This window comes from Molossus molossus, unplaced genomic scaffold, assembly GCF_014108415.1.
Source record: "Molossus molossus isolate mMolMol1 unplaced genomic scaffold, mMolMol1.p scaffold_m16_p_15, whole genome shotgun sequence".
NCBI classification, from domain to species: Eukaryota; Metazoa; Chordata; class Mammalia; order Chiroptera; family Molossidae; genus Molossus; species Molossus molossus.
This window is the reverse complement of record NW_023425350.1, coordinates 47,257,224-47,276,355: the sequence shown is the minus strand read 5'-3', so window position 1 is coordinate 47,276,355 and position 19,132 is coordinate 47,257,224. Positions and strand designations below refer to the sequence as shown.

The window sequence follows — 19,132 nt, the reverse complement described above, 5'->3', positions numbered from 1 at the left end:
AAAGGATAAACTTGAAACTGATGAGACTGTTTAGTTATAAGGGGGAGGAGAGGACTAGGGTGGAAGACAGGGGGTGGAGAGAGTACTACTTCTACATACACATTTTAATGTAATTTTGACTATACTGTTAATGTTCTATCTATTCAAAAAACAAAATTAAAAATGAACCAGGAATATTTTGTGCCTCAAAATAGAATGTCCTCAAAAAAGATGGAGGCACATCAAAGGACACAGGAGCCTGCTTGGAGGGGCTCTCACTGGCCAAATCAGGAACAACTGGAGTAGCAAAATAGACAAAGACAGCAATAAATTATAATCCACTGGGGGGAAAAATCATGATTCTATACTGATAACAAACAAAAAAGGAGAAGGAAAAGCACTGCCTTTTGCGAGAATGCCAACTAATAAATATAGAAGGAATGATAGAATTAGAAAATCACCTTCTTCCAATAGTCACAATAAAAATAGATTCAGGCAAGAATCATCAATATATGCCAAAAGGGGAGGAGGGCAGAGTTTGGTGAGGAACAGGAGATTTACAAAATCTTAAAGTATTTTCCCACAAATTACTTATGAATTAGGAAAGAAAAAAATAGGGCAACTATACAGTGGAGGAAAGAGAAAACTTCATTAACAGCTTAACACTAACATCACCAATAAGGAGCACGCATCAATTCTGGATGTGATCCCTGAGAAGGACACATCACATACATATGCAGTATCTTTGCCCAAAATGTATAACCTGAATCTCATCATGATAAATCATTCAAACCCAAATTGAGAAAAATTCTCTAAAATAACTGGCCTGTATTTTGTAAAGATGTCAATGTCGTGCAAGACTGAGACTGGTAACAGATAGGTAAGAGATGTGTCAACGAAATACAATGTGTGATCCTAGATTTGATCCTTTACTGGAGAAAAGAAAAAATGTATAAAGGACATTATTAGGACAGTGGATGAAACTGAAATATGGATGGTAGGTAAAAGTATTTATCAGTAATCAATATCCTGTACTTGATAACTACACTGCGGCTATAGAAGGGAATATTTTCGTTTTAGAAAATAAGGGGCATAGAGGACTTACACATTCATCCTACTTTCAACTAACTCAAGGAAAAAAATAGAAGGGGCCATAAAGCACACATGCAGAACATTAGTGAGATGGGACACTGGATAAAGAGTACGCACGAGTTCTCTTATCCTAGCAACTTTTCTTTAAGCTTTAAATTATTTCACAATAAAAAGTTTAAAATGGCTTCTGAGACACAATGATAAAATGTGGTAAACATCGAGTGCCACCCTACCAAAAATTATTTTGCCTTATCTATTAAAAACCATGAGTGAGATAATAGGCAACTTGGTCATTCCAACTATTTATATTTCATCTATTTCTGATAAATTACTTTGACACCACCATTTCTACGTACCTGGTATCGATGTCAGCTGCCTGGATTGTGTTAAAAAGCAATTCAGCAACACCCACTCCCTCAACATTGATCAAGTGAGGCTGAAATAAAGCTTCTGGTGCTTCAAATCTCTCTCCCCCAACTTTGATAATACGGCCATCTGGGAGCTAGAAACAAAAATTAATCAAGTATTAGTCAGCAAAAGATTAAAAAATTTTCCACTGTTCTCTGGAACAGTACTTTTAAACACATCTGTTCTATAACCAAAAACATTATCAGCAACATATTTCTCCCAAAATACCATTTTGAAAAAGGTAAAATACATTTAGATAATTGTTTTTATTACCATACTCTGTTCTGCTTTTAAAAAATGGTATGCTTTGCCTGGCCGGCGTGGCTCAGGGGTTGAGCGTCGACCCATGCACCAAGAGGTCGCCAGTTCAATTCCTGGTCAGGGCACATGCCCAGGTTGTGGGCCAAATCCCCAGTAGGGGGCATGCAGGAGGCGGCCAATCAATGTTCTCTGTTATCAATGTTTCTGTCTCTCTCTTCCTCTCTAAATTCAATTAAAAAAAAGAGATGCCTTGCCCAGCCGGTGAGGCTGAGTGGACTGAGCGTTGTCCCATGGACTGAGAGGTCCCAGTTTGATTCCTGGTCAGGTCACATGTCCATGGCATGCAGGAGGCAGCTGATTGATGCTTCTCTCTCACATTAATGTTTCTATCTCTCTCTCCCTTTCCCTTCCTCTCTCTCTCTAAAAAAAAATCAATGAAGAAAAACTAAAATTAAAATGGTATGCCCTGGCTGGTCTGGCTCAGCGGTTAGAGCGTCAGCCGAGAACCAAAGACTCACGGGTTCGATTCCGGCAAGGGCACATACCTCGGTTGCGGTTCGTCCCTGGCCCTGGTGGGGGTTGTGCAGGAGGCAACCAGTCAATGTGTCTCTCTGATGTCAATGTTTCTCTCCCCCGCCCCTTCCATTCTACCTGAAAACAAATGGAAAAATATCCTCGGGTGAGGATTAAAAATTAAATAAGTAAATGAAATAAAATAAAACGGTATGCCTCAGAGAAATCACCAATGCGTGAGTGCAGGATGTTCCATTGGTGTGCAGTTAAGTATAAATAGGCAGCATTAACTAACCACTGCACTTGGATTATACCAGGTGTCAATGCTGCTTCTCTTATTATTTTAATACATTTGTAATTTTATAAATATTTTTACCATGTAGCATAAACATATTCAATTAAAAATTTTTAATAATTTCTTTCACCAAATAATCACTCTGTGACACTATTATGCTGACAAAACATTTTATATCATGTGTGAAACTTCTGTCAAATCATTTAATACAAAAAATATTTTATGATCAAAAAAGGTTCAAGAACATTGATTTAGGCTAGTTTTTATTAGGTAATTCTGTTGTATCCTACTTACTAGGTCCTATTAAATTTTAAATGATAATGGATAGATATAATATTGATTTAAGCAAAGAAGATTTAAACAACAGGTCAGATATCTCTAGATGCCCTTGTACAGAAAACTCTCAAGTCACATCTTGTTTATATTTCATTAAATGAGAAATGTTAAAGAAAAACTCCCTCTTAAACCACCTCATAATTTACTGGACTGACCTAAGTAACAAGCATGCTTGTATATACTGGCATTTGATGCATTTCTTTATGAGATAAAATAATTAGTTGTACATTAACATTCCTAACAATGTTTTTAATTTATAATGATTACAATAATTATATTCAGAATTCAAAATTGACTTTGTAATACAACAAATTCACACAAAGCAAGTTCTTTAAAACATTTACTCTATGTTTACTGTAATTATTCACAGATATGGGCAAAGCAATCACATTTTTCACATACTCCAGAATTATCATTTTATAAATTGTATCAAACTTTTTAAAAAGAAAAAAAGATACCGATCCAAACATTTACCCTTAAAAAAAATAAACAAAACCATCAGGTGAGTTTTAAAACCACATGAAATCACCCAAAATACCTGGAAAAACTTCACATGGCAGAGACTGGTTTTAGCAAAATCTCTGTAGCTCACATTTCTAGCCTGTCTGATGATGTGACTTCTCTGGACACTCTGGGGCAACCTACCCTAGAAACTGTTAGGATAGTATGGTTCCCATTTCTCTGCATCAAACCTTACCCTGTACTTTATTTGTTCACCCATATCCCTCTTCACTTATCAGTTCACTATTTCTTTTCTGCTGTATACATTTTTGTAACCTACCTGAAATTCTTTGAGAAAGGAGGAAATTAATAAAACATGTCTTACAGTTTTAGTTCCCTCATCCTTTGCCCCATGCCACTTTCTTCCACACAAGTCAGGTAGATGAAGTTATAAATCTAGAGGAACTGTCAAGAAAGCTTCAGGAAAGAATCCCCAGAGCAAATCTGGAGACCATTAAGTCACAAAGTATTGAATTATTAACTATTTGGATCAATAGTTTTTAAAAATAAAACAATATGCCCAGCCAGTAGTTCAGTGGATTGAGTGTCGTCCCATGGACTGAGAGTTCCGGGTTCAACTCCTGGTCAGGGCACACGCCCGGATTTCGGGCGCGATCCCCAATGTGAGGACATGCGGGAAGCAGCTGATCAATGTTTCTCTCTCTCTCTCTCTCTCTCTCTCTCTCTCCCTAAAAATAAATAAATAAATATATATATATATAAATAAAACAATATAAAATACAAATTTATAATTATTTTGTAAATATTTGTACATATTTGTGATATACAGAGCTTACATGAATCAAATGGTTAAGAACACTTGCTTTTACTGCCTATTATTCAATTTCATTGTAGTAATAACTAGATCACAGGTGAGATCCGGAAGTACTTGATACCCAGATGAATATGATAGACTTAAGATAGCAATACATTAAAAATTCAGATAGAAGCAAATTCCCTGGTATAAGCTACAACAATGTTCTAAGTCTGATTAATTACAATGTCAAGTTCACATTTGTTTTTAACATTCCAAAAACATCTCCTGAAGCACATACTAATAATCATGGTTGTTCATTTTAAAACAACATATATATATATATATATTATACACTGGAAATACTTACTGTGTAAGATTCAACTAATACTGTGGTTTCTAAGGCCAGTTTCTGCTCTTGCTCAATATTATACCCCACATAACACAATTTTTCTTTAATCATTCGAACCGTTTCAAAATCTGCAGAATGGTTGAAGGCGTACCCTCGCAACAGAAGAAGCTGATACAAAAAAAAAAAATAGGAGTAAATTCACAATTAATCTGAATGAGTTCAACTCTGTAAAAGCTCTTATTGCTCACTAAATAGGTCTCATCAATAACAAATGTAACAGAGAGTGAATCCTTAGCTCTTACTAAATATTTCAGAAACAGGGACATTACTTTGCCATAGAAGAATTTACATTTCAGTTTCACAGAGAAGCTTCATGGAGTAACAGAATCAAAAGTTCATGAATGGATAAAACAAATCTTTAAAACAAGCTAGTTTTTAAATAGAGTACTATTTGAGTACTAATATTTAGATAGCTTTAACAGTTAAAAATCTATTAATAAATATTATTTTTAGCTCAGCTGGTGTGGCTCAGTGGATTGAGTGTCATCCCATGGACTGAGAGGTCAAGGTCCTGCTCTGGTTCTGTCAAGACATGTGCCTGAGTTTCGGGTTCGATCCCTGATTGGGAGCTTGTAGGAGATGGCCCATCGATGTGTCTCTCTCACACTGATATTTCTATCTCTCTCTCCCTTCCTCTCTCTCTCTCTCTCTAAAAAAAAAAAAAAATCAATAAAAATATATTTATAAGTAAATATTATTTTAGTACTAAATTCCTATTATCTGCAATTTGCTCAATTAATGCCATATTCACGATATCCCTAGGTAATAGAACATTTTATCCCTAGCTTCTAGTATAATGTCTGACATGTATTCAATGGGCAATAGCATGTTAAACAAACAAACAAAGAATTCAACATGCTGGTAGGAAAAAAAAATCATAATATGCACATAAACACAACTGAACTTTGCATACAAAAACACTGAAAAATAGATCCCCTAGTCTTTGTGTTTATGTTCAGAACACGCTTGGAAATTCTTTTGGTGATTACCCTAAAATAGAACTTTGGCCTAGAATGAGTGTATTATAACAGTCATCAACTTAATCTCATTATTACTCTAAATTGAGATTAAAAGAACCCAATGTCAAGGTGAAGACTCAATTCCAGCCCACTTTGTTGCAGAGAACACCGTACAACCATTTCTTGTTGTTTTTTTTTTTCATCCTCACCCAAGGACATTTTTCCATTTTTTTGTTCAGATAGAGAGGGAGGAAGAGAGAGAGAGAGAGAGAGAGAGAGAGAGAGAGAAACATCAACGTGAAAGGGACACATCAAGTGGTTGCCACCCGCATGACCCAACCAGGGCCGGGGACAAACTGCAACCGAGGTATGTGCCTGTAGCAGGAACCAACCCTGGGTCTCTCTGGACCACAGGCAGATGCTCTAACCGCTGAGCCAAACTGGCCAGGGCTCCGTACAACCATTTCTTGACAGCAGCCCCAATGACATTTTGAACACTATAATTTTTTGTTGTGGGGGCTATTCATTATAGGATACCCTGTTCATTACAGGATGTTTAGAAGCATTCCTGCAGTTGTAATATGCAAAAAATATCTCCAGACATTGCAAAATGTTCCTGGAGGGCAACATTGTCCTTGGTTGAGAGCCACTAACCCAGAGAAAATATACTAACTGCAGAATCCTGGTACAGACAATACTCTAAACCATTCTAACATTAAAAAAATACTCATGCCTCTAAACAGTGGCCTTATATATTTTCTCCAGCAATGTTTTAAAGAAAAGTATAACTAATTAGCCAGAAGTAAACTTTAAAATAGTAAACACTGAAAACTGAATATATCCCATGAAAACTACTAAATATTAAAGTCAGGCACATTTGGGCTCTGTTTTTAATCAAATATCATTAATTTGGTATCAATGTATTTTGTGGGGAAAGATAAGAACAGTCAACCCAACCAAGATTATAGTTTCAATGTGTATCTTGTTCAAAGAGAGGTTTTATGGCAGAAAAGGTAGCCTAAGTTGTTCAAGGCAGTTGTAGGGTCTCTCCTATCTTTTAAGTACCTCTCTATCCTCCCCCCTTCCTTAGGAATAACAGGTATAACTATGTAATGAAATATATTCTCATTAGTATACCAGAGATCACATGTATAAATCTCATATGGATTTCTATATGAATAATGGGGTAATTGAGCCATTTTTCCAGTGATCCAGAAGATTTGCTAATCCTGTGATGATATATTCAACTTTGTGTTAAGTCAGTAAACACAAAATACAAAATCTAATTTCTATGACATTTTCTTTTGCTTACCTTAATAAGATATCTGGTGATATCTCTCCCAGCAATATCCAGTCTTCTGGTGAGGTGAGGGAGAGAAAAGCCTTCATAAACTGGGCAAATGTGAGTTACACCATCCCCAGAGTCTACCACTACTCCAGTCAATAAACCTGTGTAAGAACATGAGGTTTTAAATACAGTAGAGCCAAATGAGAAAAACCAAAGCCAACAAATTTCAAGTGTTAGTATATAAGCCAAACTAGAAACTACACCCATCACAATGATCTGAAGTCAGCATGTCTTTATTATTTGTTTATTTTGAAGTGTGTTCCTAATACAGACACTAAAGTCAGTATTCTCTCACATGTCTCTTGTGAGACATTTAGTCTAATCATGTGTTACTCCAAGAAATGAAAAGAAACAGACCCTGAGACCTAGAAATAAAAAACACATGTTCTTGCCCTGGCCGGTTTGGCTCAGCGGTTAGAGCATCGGCCTGCGGTCCGGAGAGACCCGGGTTCGGTTCCCGCTAAGGGCATGTACCTCGGTTGCAGTTTGTCCCCGGGCCCTGGTTGGTCGTGCGGGAGGCAGCCACTCGATGTGTCTCTTTCACGTCGATGTTTCTCTCTCTCTCTCTTCCTCTCTCTCCCTCCCACTCTATCTGTGCAAAAAATGGAAAAAAGTCCTCGGGTGAGGATAAAAACAAAACAAAAACAAAAAAAAACACATGTTCTTAATGCTCAGTGTAGCCTGGCCGGTGTGGCTCAGTGGATTGAGAGATTTCGGTTCAATTCCTGGTCAGGGCACAAGTCCAGGTTGTGGGCTCTGCCCCCAATAGGGGGCGTGCATGAGGCAGCCAGTCCATCCATGTGTCTCTCTCATATTGAGGTTTCTACCTCTTTCCCTTCCTCTCTAAAAACTCAATAAAAATATATTTTTTTAAATGCTCAGTGCAATTCTTTATTTTTCTTTCCAACTAATCTTGATCCCTGAATTCCCTTGAAGTAAAATTTTCTAAAGCATCTTGAATAATTTTTATAAAAAGCACTACGAAAGGTAAATACTAGACAAGCGGACAGTGAACCTGTTGAAACAATCCAGTTATTATTTTTGTCACACAGTATATTCAAAACTGTGTTTTGGAAAAATTCCTGTTGCTAATAGACAGCTAGAAATCTGAGAATAAGTAATCCTGACTAGCCAAAGGATCACCTCAATTATTCATCAAAAAACAGAAAGACAATGTCAATTAAACCTTATAATTAAAAAACAGCAAAGAAGCTGCCTTGTTTCCCTTTTCTGCTATTTAAAAATATAATTCATGCCCTGGCCGGTTTGGCTCAGCAGTTAGAGCGTTGGCCTGCGGTCCAGAGACCCGGGTTCAGTTCCCGCTAAGGGCACATACCTCGATTGCAGTTTGTCCCCGGCCCTGGTTGGTCGTGTGGGTGGCAGCCACTCGATGTGTCCCTTTCACGTCAATGTTTCTCTCTCTCTTCCTCTCTCTCCCTCCCATTCTATCTGAACAAAAAATGGAAAAGTGTCCTCGGGTGAGGATAAAAATATATATATATATATATATATATATATATATATAAAATTTATATATAAAAATATGTATTTTTATATATGTATTTTTTATATATATATAAAATTCGCTACAAAAGTTAGTGTTTTGCCTTTTGCACCAGGGTTAATTTTGATGGGAGGGGGAATCCCAACCTCCAAAAAACTATTTTCTAACTCTCATTTTATAATTATGTTAACAACAAAAAGATTTAACCAGAATATGCATGATCTATAACATGCTTAAGCATTCCTTTATCATTTTTCCATTCCTGGATAGGCTCGCTCCCTCTTTCTTTTTTTTTATCCTCACCTGAGGACATTTTTTCACTTTTTGTTCAGATACAGTGGGAGGAAGAGAGAAACATCAATGTGAAAGGGAAACATCGAGTGGTTGCCACCTGCACGACCCAAGCAGGGCCGGGAACAAACTGCAACCGAGGTACATGCCCTTAGTGGGAACCGAACCCAGGTCTCTCTGGACCATAGGCCAACGCTCTAACCGCTGAGGCAAACTGGCCAGGGGCCTTCTTTCTTAGTAATACAAACTTGCATGCCCTACAGTACTAATTGTAATTATTTGTCTTTGAATACATTTATTCAAACCACCTCCTTTTGAAGCTAACATAATTTGTCTTTCTTTGATTGATGCCGTAAGCTTCATGAAAATCATACACAGTCTTTTAATGTTGCATTCTTTTAAACAAGAAACCTTCCATTTTCAAAAAAAAAGAGGCATCCATATCAATAATAAAAAATACTCCCAGTCATATCAACTACAGCAGGTTTTTACATTTTTTTCCAAACCTTCCCATACCACCTCACCTTGTTTTCTACCACTCCCACCAGCTTACATACTGGTCTTTCCCTTTACACATTTGACCCATTTTTTCAGTGCCATACCCCTTTGTCAGTGGATTATCTGTTTTTTCCACTTCAATTTCTATGGGGTCTTTTTTTAAAATTTTTTTTTTTTATTGATTTTAGAGAGAGAGAAAGGGAGAGGGAGAGAGAAAGATAGAAACACCAATGAGAGAGAAACATCATCCATTGGCTGCATCCTGCACACCTTGTGCTGGGGATCAAGCTCAAACCCTGGCATGTGCCCTGACCAGGAATTGAACTGTCAACCTCTTGGTGTATGGGTTAATGCTCAATCACTGAGCCACACAGGCTGGGCCCTACAGGGTCTTTTGAGGTTCAATCCAGTACCTACGTTTTCATTTATAACTTCCCTGACCACTCTAATCTCCAGCCCAGATTCCCTAATCCCAGTTATTCCCCTCAATTCTGTCTGTGCCATGCAGTCAAACATACCTTCCTAAATCACCATGTCACCTTTCATATTCAAAAAACCTTCCTGCCCTACGTCAGTGTGGCTAAGCTGGTTGAGTGTTGACCCGTGCTCTGGGAGGTCCCCGGTTCAATTTCCGGTCAAGGCACATACCCAAGTTGCTGGCTCGATCCCTAGTGGGGGACAGGCAGGAGGCAGCCAATCAGAGTGTGAGTGTGAGTGTGTGTGTGTGTGTGTGTGTGTGTGTCTCCCCTTCTCCCTTCCTCTCTCTCTAAAACAAAAAAAAAGATAATAATAATGAAAAGATATTAAAAAACAAAAATAACCTTCATGGGCCATGGCCAGATAGCTCAGTTGGTTTAGGTGCACCAAGGTAGTGGATTTGACCCCCAATCAGGGCACACACAAGAATCAACCAGTGAATGCATAAATAAGTTTCTCTCGCTCTAAAAAATCAATTAAAAAAAAAATTTTAAAAACCTTCCATGGTTTTGAAGACTTCTTCCCACATTTAAAAAAATTTTTTTTTCTTTATTGATTTTAGAGAGAAAGGAAGGAAGAGGGAGAAAAAGAGAGAAACATGGATGAGAGAGAACATCAACTGGCTGCCTTCTGAATGCCCCCTGCTGGGGATCAGCCCACAACCTGGGCATGTGCCCTGACCAAGAATTGAACCAGCGACCTCTTGGTGCCTGGGCTGATGCTCAACCACTGAGCCACACCCCTGGGCCTGACATTTTATTTAACTAGCAGCACTAGCCATCTTGTTTAGGAGGAGAATTTTACTATGACTTCTTTTTATTAGTGTTACTAGATTATCATTTCCCAAATTAAGTATTCAACAGTTAAACTAAATACCAGAAATTAAGAGAGGATATCTTCTCAATGGATGGAAATTTATGAATATTGCTAGGAAAATCTGGTAAGGTCAATTTTATTCAAGCACAATTCAAACAAAAATTCATTTCAGCAGAAGTGTCTCATCTTCACCTCCTAAATGAAACTATTATCACCAGTTTCTAAGCTTATATTAAAAATTTATATCTATTTTTCCAAAGTACTTTCTAAAATAAATTCTGATTATCTAGATGCAGATAATCACTCCTTGTAAAGAAACAAGTAAATTTTGATTACTTCTTCAAAGGAAAAACTACTCATAGCTGGACTGTAATTGTTTTAAGGGCAAGCTTACTCACTGCCATATCCTCTACACAACAGAGTGTAAGGTACATACCACACTTAGTTCCCCTAAGTATTTTCTAAGTATCTATATGTAGTACTAAAGACAGCTTTAAAAAACCTGGTGATTTTTACTAATCCATGGGTAGAATCAGATTGCTCACCTTAAATACGTTTTCTAAGTACCATGTCATTCACACTGCTGCTTAGTACTATGGCTCGAGCCTTAGCTCAGGTGTCACCTCCTTCAGAAACCTTCTCTAATGTGCTGAATCAAAATTATCTGTTTCTGTATCTTTTTCCCAGATAGACCTGAGGTTATCTTTACATTTCAAGGGCCTAACAGACTCTGTGGCACTTACCTGACAGCCCCAAAATTCTCAATGAGACCAATGAAATATAAAGAGCTCTCCCCTACACGGCCAATATTTTATTCCCAATAGATAGGGAGGCAGTTAATAATGGCAGTCCCAAGAAAACACAGCAGCTCCCTCTATCAAATCTACACCTCAAAAGGTATGAAGGTATCCCCAAATGTCCACCTCTTTCGTTGTATTTACTATGTATCTGAAAAGCATGCTTTTATACTAATTTTTTTAGATCTGATTTTTTTGACTGCCAATTCTGAGAACAAATTCTATGTTCATTCCCCACTGCATAAAAAATGTTTACCTCAAAATAACCTAAAAGAGAAAACCTACTACTTTTTTTTTTAATCCTCACCAAAGGATATTTTTTCATGGATTTTTTTTATTTTTAGATAGAGTTGGGGTGAGGGAGGGAGGGGGAGAGAGAGAAACACTATGTGAGCGACACATTGATTGGTTGTCTCCTGCCCAACCCCAACCGGGACCAGGGATTAAACCCATGACTCTTTGGTCCTCGGGCCGACACTCTAACCACTGAGTAAAACCAGTCAGAGTGAAACCTACAACTTAAAAAAAAAAAAAGTTTCTATTGATTTTTTAGAGAGGAAGGAAAAGAAGATATAGAAACACTGATATGAGAGAGAAACATTAATCGGCTGCCTCCTGTACAGCCCCTACTGGGGATCGAGCCCAAAACCCAGGCATGTGCCCTGACCTAGGATCAATCTGGGACCTCTCAGTCCACAGGATGATGTTCAATCCACTGAGCCACACCAGCTGGGTAAAACCTACCTTTTTTAAAAATTGAGAAATCCTGTTTTACTTAGGAAATTAAAATGTATGTATTTTATTTGACAAATTTTAAGAACTGTGAAAATATTTAAATATTTTTAAATATCTGAATAAATATATAAGTACTGTGCTTTTCTGGGATTTATAATTTATTGAAAAATCAAATTCCTTTGACATAAAACATAATAAATGTTTACTAAATTGATTATTCTAAAAGTCAAGCTTCACCTACCTTGAGCATATAAAGTCAGAACTGCCTGGATGGCTACATACACACCAGAAAACTGGTAAGTTTCAAACATTACCTGAAAATGCAAAAGGAAAGAAAAAATTGGTATTTAGAAGTTCCATATTCTAATTATGTTTTTGGCCAAAATAGAATCAAGAGACCTAAAAGAGTCCTCCATTCTCTTTAGCTCTCAATTAACTTCTGCTGTCACAGAGCTCCAATTTTAGGGACAGATTGTTGGATATATCCTGAGTCCCCAAGCATTTCAAAAGGGCTACAAAGCAAAGATTTCTGAGTGTTTTAGTTAATAGCTAATTACAGTGAAAGAAGGCTTTCTGTATTTGAATAAGCCTTTCTTAATTGACATCCTTTAGGGAAGTATCTTTTAATTCAAAGACAAACTACCTCCAGCAGTTAAATAAAAAAGTGGTAGTAGCCCTGGCCAGTTTGGCTCAGAGGTTGGAGTGTCAGCCTGTGGACCAGAGAGTCCTGGATTCGGTTCCCGCTAGGGGCACGTACCAAAAAAAAAAGTGGTAGTAAAATAGTAGGGCAGGAAGATAAAAAATGAATGCAGCAATTCCTGAATCCTGGCAGATACAGAAGTGCCGAGCTGCTGCTGAGCGGGCCCTCCCTACTTGAGCCAAGGCCGTAGCTCCACTCTCAGCTGACCTACAAGGCAGGGAAAAGGAGTCTCCTAGTGTTCTCTCTAGTCGGATCCATGCTCATTCCCTGCAGTCCAGGTTGGCTGGAAACACTGTGCAGGATTTTTTCTGTCATCTATACTAAGCATTCCTTGACCAGCAGGGCTGACTACCACTCTGAATATCTAGATATTTAGAAATTTTACAACTGACCACAATCACAATTATACAGAATTCAAAATTTACAACTCTGAAACACATACTCATCAGTTAGCAACTAGATTGTCTAACTAGTACTCTATTCCATTATCCTTTTTTTTTTAATCCTCACCCGAGGAGATTTTTCCATTTTTTGTTCAGATAGAGTGGGAGGGAGAGAGAGGCGGGGGGGGGGGGGGAGGAGAGACACACACACACACATCAACATGAAAGGGACACATCAAGTGGCTGCCACCCGCACAACCAACCAGGGCTAGGGACAAACTGCAACCGAGTTACGTGCCCTTAGCGGGAACCAAACCCAGGTTTCTCTGGACCGCAGGCCAACACTCTAACCGCTGAGCCAAACCGGCCAGGGCCATCCATCATCCTTTTTTTAATCCTCACCTGAGAACATTTTTCCATTTATCTTCAGATAGAATGGGAGGGGGAGAGAGAGAGAGAGAAACATTGATGTGAGAGACACACTGACTAGCTGCCTCCAGCACAACCTCGATCAGGGCCGAGGACCAAACCTCAACCAAGGTACGTGCCCCTGACCGGAATCAAACCCGTGATTCTTTGGTCCACGGGCCAATGCTCTAACCACTGAGCAAAACCAGACAATGCTAATCCATCATCCTTTATTCCTCCTCCCCTCCACAGGGATGAAATGGAAGAGTTTGCATTTATCAACCTGAAAGTGTGTTAAAATTTATTTTTATTTATAAGACAATTAAAAAATATTTGTAGTACTAAAACAATATTCTGGATGAGATGAAGGTAGGGCATTATTAGTTATAGCCAAATTTGCACTCTCAAGTAAAAAAAAAAAAAAGGTATAAAATAAGGTGAAACCTTAGAGCACAGAGACTGCCCTGGCCGGTTTGGCTTAGTGCTTAGAGCACAGAGACCAATTGTCATTTTTGTACATTAAAAAATATATACATGTAACTTAGTCAATAATTAGTAAAAGGAACCCAGGTATAATATCATCTCCCTAACTTTTCATCTGAAAAAAATTTGATTCATTTCAGACATCACGTTGCTTTCCTAAATAGTTTTCTGTGTTTAAAAATCTTTTTGTTTAGCCCTGGCCAGTTTGGCTCAGCGGTTAGAGCGTTGGCCTGCGGTCCGGAGAGACCCAGGTTCGGTTCCCGCTAAGGGCACGTACTTCGGTTGCAGTTTGTCCCCGGCCCTGGTTGGTCGTGCGGGTGGCAGCCACTCGATGTGTCCCTTCACGTCGATGTTTCTCTCTCTCTCTCCCTTCCTCACTCTCCCTCCCACTCCATCTGTACAAAAAATAGAAAAATATCCTCGGGTGAGGATAAAAATCTTTTTGTTTAGCCCAGCTGGTATGGCTCAGTGGCTGAGTGTTGACCCATGCACCAAGAGGTCGTTGGTTCGATTCCCAGTCAGGGCACATGCCCAGATGTGGGCCCAATCCCCAGTGGGGGGCATGCAGGAGGCAGCCAATCAATGTTCCCTTTATCGATGTTTCAATGTTCTCTTTATCGATGTTTCTATCTCTCTCCCCCTCTCCCTTTCTCTCTCTAAAATCAATAAAGAAAAATAAACAAATAAATTAACCTTTTGGTTTAATGCAAAAATATCTCTACAATCTGATTCTGTAATGTGTTGCTAAAAATAAACAGCAATTACACAATCTTATCCATCACAAAGTGTTAGTGGTTGTAAATAATTCAGAAAGTGTAAAATAAAATTAAAATATGAACTAATACAGTAAAGCCCATCTTTCAGTTCTAGGGGTAGCTAGGAGGAAAAAAAAAGTAGTAAAATATGAAACATAAGGAATGATATGAATTCTGTACTAAAACCATGATCTCACATTTTTAAAACACTTAATACAAAAACTGAGTTTTAGTCCAGAATTTAAAAATACTAACAACAATTTCTTCTAAGCCCTTTCCAAAATTTCCATCAACATCTAAACATAGACATAGAATAATACAAAATATTTACATTAAGTAGTAACTGAAAGTTACTAAAATACAAAATTAAAAGTTTCTACCTCATATATAACAAAATGAAAGACAACCTTGAAAAGTTACTTATCTAAACTACACAGAATATAGACTTCTTATTCTCTATAACTGCTTACCTCAGTAACCTTTTCAATCTCCTTTCCACAGCTCCTCCCATCCCCCAGGTCCTTAGCCCTCTCACCACTGTCCACTCTCACTTCTTTGGTGAGCCATACTATATCCTGATGACTCCCAAGTTTACATCCTCAGCCTACACTTTTCTCTTGAACCTGATCTCTTATATAAAACAATCTACTTGACGTTTTAGCTTAGATATCTAATGACAACCTAACATGTCCAAACTGAACTCCTGATCTATCTCTACCCCACCCACAATCCTGTTCTACTTATCTCAGTCTTTTCCCACCAACTTGTGATGGTAACCTATCCTTCCAGTTGCTCAAGTCAAAGCCTTTGGAGTCATCCCGCTGGTGTGGTTCAGTGGTTGAGCGTTGTTCCATGCACCAAGAGGTCACCAGTTTGAATCCTGGTCAGAGTACAGGCCCAGGTTGCAGGTTAAATCCTGTAAGAGGCATGCAGGAGGCAGCCAATCAATGTTTCTCTGTCTCTCTCTCGCCTTCTTCTTCTCTCTCTAAAATCAATAAAAACATATCTAAAAAAAAAAAACCCTTTAGAGTCATCCCCTCTCTTACCCATATCTAATTCATCAGAAAATTCTTGGCCCTACCTTCAAAACAAATCCACAATCTGGCCACTTCTCATTTCTACTGTTATTACCCCTAATCCTAATAATAATTACCTTTTGCCTAGTTGAAAAAGTCTCCAAACTGGTCTCTCCCTGCCTCCTTATGATCTACTCTCAACACAACAGCCACAAAATCCTAAATCTGAGTATGTCCCTTCCCTGTAACAGCACTTCATTTTATTTGAAGTAAAAGTCTAATTTCCTATAAGAACCCACAAAGCCCTCCTAGATGATCTGGCCCCATTACTTCTTTGAACTCATCTTCTTTGCCTCTCCCATGCTGGCTTCCTTGCTGACTTTTTTTTTCTTTATTGATTTGAGAGAGAGGAAGGGAGAAGGAGAATGAGATATAAACATTGATAAGAGAACATCAATTGGTCGCCACCTACATGCCTCCCACTGGGGATTTGGCCCACAACCTGGGCATGTGCCATGGCCGGAAATCGAACTGGTGACCTCTTGGTGCATGGGTTGATGCTCAACCAGTGAGCCACACCTGCCGGGCCTTGCTAACTCTTTGATATGCTAGTTTAATATGCCAGGCTTACATTCAAGACCTTACTCTGGCTCCTCCTTTTGCCCGAAATGCTCTTCCTCATATATCCTTACTGTCTGTATTTAAATATCACCTCCTCACACAGGACCACTACCACACCCAATATACAAATGCAACCTTCCCCCACTCCCCATCTCCATTAATCTACTCTTTTTTCCTCTTTAGCATCTATTATCTTCTAACAAACCATTCATTCAATTAAATCACTACTAGCGGGGGAGGGTTGTTGTTTTTCCCTTCTAGAATGGAAGCTCCATGGTGGCAGGATTTTGTTTCATTTTCCAATATAGACTACTTAGAATAATGATTGGCATATAGTTAGGTACTCAGTAAACAGCATCTGGAGGAAAACTACAATTATTTTTATTCCTTTTATACTTAACAACAACAGTAAGAAAAAAGAAAGAACGTTTTCAAGAAATTAAAAAAAAAAAAAAGAAACACATACATGCACATCCTATTTAACAACTTACCTCTACAATCTTCTCTCTGTTTTTGGTTGGGTTCATAGGGGGTTCTGTGAGTAAGATTTTACAATTTCTGGTATCTATGTTAAGTTTCTCAGGTCCAAATGTATAGTCCCACAGGTGTTTCATGTCATCCCAATTTCGTACTATGCCATTTTCCATAGGGTAGTTAACTTCCAACATTGAGCGTAATTCACTTGCCTCATCACCAACCATAAGATCCTAGAAATTATAATATCAAAGCTTTAGACCAGTCAAATTTTGCATAAAATACCTTCAGAAAATTATTTTCCTATATTTTGATTAAATTTGTGGATAGTTAATTTTAATCTTTCTGGCACTTTCAGATCAAGTGTTTAAGTTAAAAATCTTTTCTTTCAAGAACAATGCCTTGCAAAGTTTAATACATTTTTATATATATACAATGTGGTTTAAATCAATAAATCAACCTTACCTTTAATACATATGTTTCCAAAAGAAGGGCATTAGCACAAATAAACCCCACATTTTCATATTTTGGAGGGTTTTGTATGAGGTTTCATCTGTTTCTTTTGCTCATATGTTCAAAAAATAAGGCCTGTGATATGTGAAATAGCACATCAGGGGGAAAAAAACTCGCAGAAAAATGCTCGATGCATGCAGCACATTTCTTTGTACAAAATGTCAAAATGATAAGTATTATAAAGCAGAATGGAAGAAGCAAAAAATAAAATGATTCTTTACCACACTACAATAATGCATATATGGTACCATATAACTTGTACATTTCACAAACTTCTACCTTCATGTCTGAATTAGAATTAATTTTCTTTATATGCCTCAAGAAGAATGAAAGAAATTTGTAGAGATATAAAAAATAAGACAGAAGGAAACAATTCTTTAAAATTATCTCATGAGCGACATTTTTTATCTTAAAGTGTAAGACTAGAAAACTATGACACATGAAGCAGAATACTCACAAGTCTTGTCTCCAGTGACAGCATACTTAAGATGACCCATATTTGAAAAGCCAAATTCTCCATATATAATAAAGCTAATGATGTCCTAGAACTTAAACTTATTTTAGAAATCAGCTAATAAAGATATTAAATAATCCTAATTTCTACAGGTACTGAGGCATTTTTTTAAAAACTAGCATCAGACATAGCAACTACTCACTACAATACCTTAAGTTTAAAACATGGGGAAAATAAAAGAAACAGCAAAGTTAACATAAGATGTCTTAAAACAGGTGTAACTTAAAATATGAGTTTACAATTTTAAAAGTAACAATTTTTTTTAAAAAGATCAGAGATAAAACAATGGTGAGGACTCTATTAAAAACAAAAAAGTTTCTGCAAAATCCACTGAAGCAACAACAAAAATGGGGGGTGGGGAGTTAAAGCAGAGACTAGAAATGTTCTCTAAAATTTGTGTTGCAACTAGTTTTTTATAAAAGTAATTTAACACAACTTAATATTCAAATTTCTTTAATATTAACTATTTAGAATCATCTGATAGGAAAATGCAAAACTAAAACTCTGTATTTGTGAACTCTACTTAATTACATGCATATGTTGAGTTATTTAGGAAGAAGTATACTTATAGTTTGAAATACATCAAAAAACAAGACAGGGGAGGAGGGAGTCAATGGGGGAACCCAAGGGGAGACATCTGTAATACATTCAACAATAAAGATATGTTAAAAAAATAAAACAAGACAGACTGATGGATGGATAGATGGATAAATATGTGATGTATCAGTACAGTAAATATTAATGTCAGAATATAAGTGATGGGTGTATGGCTTTTACTATAAAATTCTTTCAACTTTGCTGTATATTTTAAACACTTCTTAATAAAATGTTAAGGGAGATATCTATACCTGTAAGTGCATATATTACTTTTGGCCATTAAAAAATGCAATTTAATACACAATTGTTAATGTACTTTCCTTTAGAATATATCTTTCTTTGTGTTGTACAAGGTAATACATTAGATAATTAGATGGTTTACATAAATCAATATACATTCACAATTACATTTCAACAAATTTCATCAGAATATTAATTTTTATTCCATGCAAGAATAGGGGTTTAGTTGACCTGACCCAATGTCAACTAAAAATAAAAGCCTCATGTATCTACTTCTAGGACATACATACTCTAAAGGACTAACTGAAAGAAATGTCTGGCACTGAGTATCTTACCATGCTTCTGAATGAAGACGACATTTAAAATGGAAGAAAACAAGTTTTAACTTAAGTTTGCTCAAAATTTGAGTAGCTCAAGCTACCTAAATTTATCCATATGTAAAATTATAATTT

General features: G+C 37.2%; 1 protein-coding gene across 3 annotated transcripts in view; it reads right to left on the bottom strand.

Moving 5' to 3' along the window:
- The window catches only part of ACTR2 (actin related protein 2), a 41,299-nt gene that overhangs the window by 9,645 nt on the left and 12,522 nt on the right, over positions 1-19,132 (bottom strand). For 2 of the 3 annotated variants that reach the window (XM_036262473.1, XM_036262472.1), the window contains 5 exons: positions 16,834-17,049; positions 12,218-12,290; positions 6,823-6,959; positions 4,510-4,659; positions 1,428-1,573 (listed from right to left, as the gene is read on the bottom strand). In XM_036262473.1, the coding sequence (XP_036118366.1) occupies positions 1,428-1,573; positions 4,510-4,659; positions 6,823-6,959; positions 12,218-12,290; positions 16,834-17,049 (722 nt within the window). Of the gene's footprint in view, positions 1-1,427; positions 1,574-4,509; positions 4,660-6,822; positions 6,960-12,217; positions 12,291-16,833; positions 17,050-17,281; positions 17,405-19,132 lie in introns of all 3 variants that reach the window. The other variant, XM_036262474.1, reaches the window with a different exon arrangement.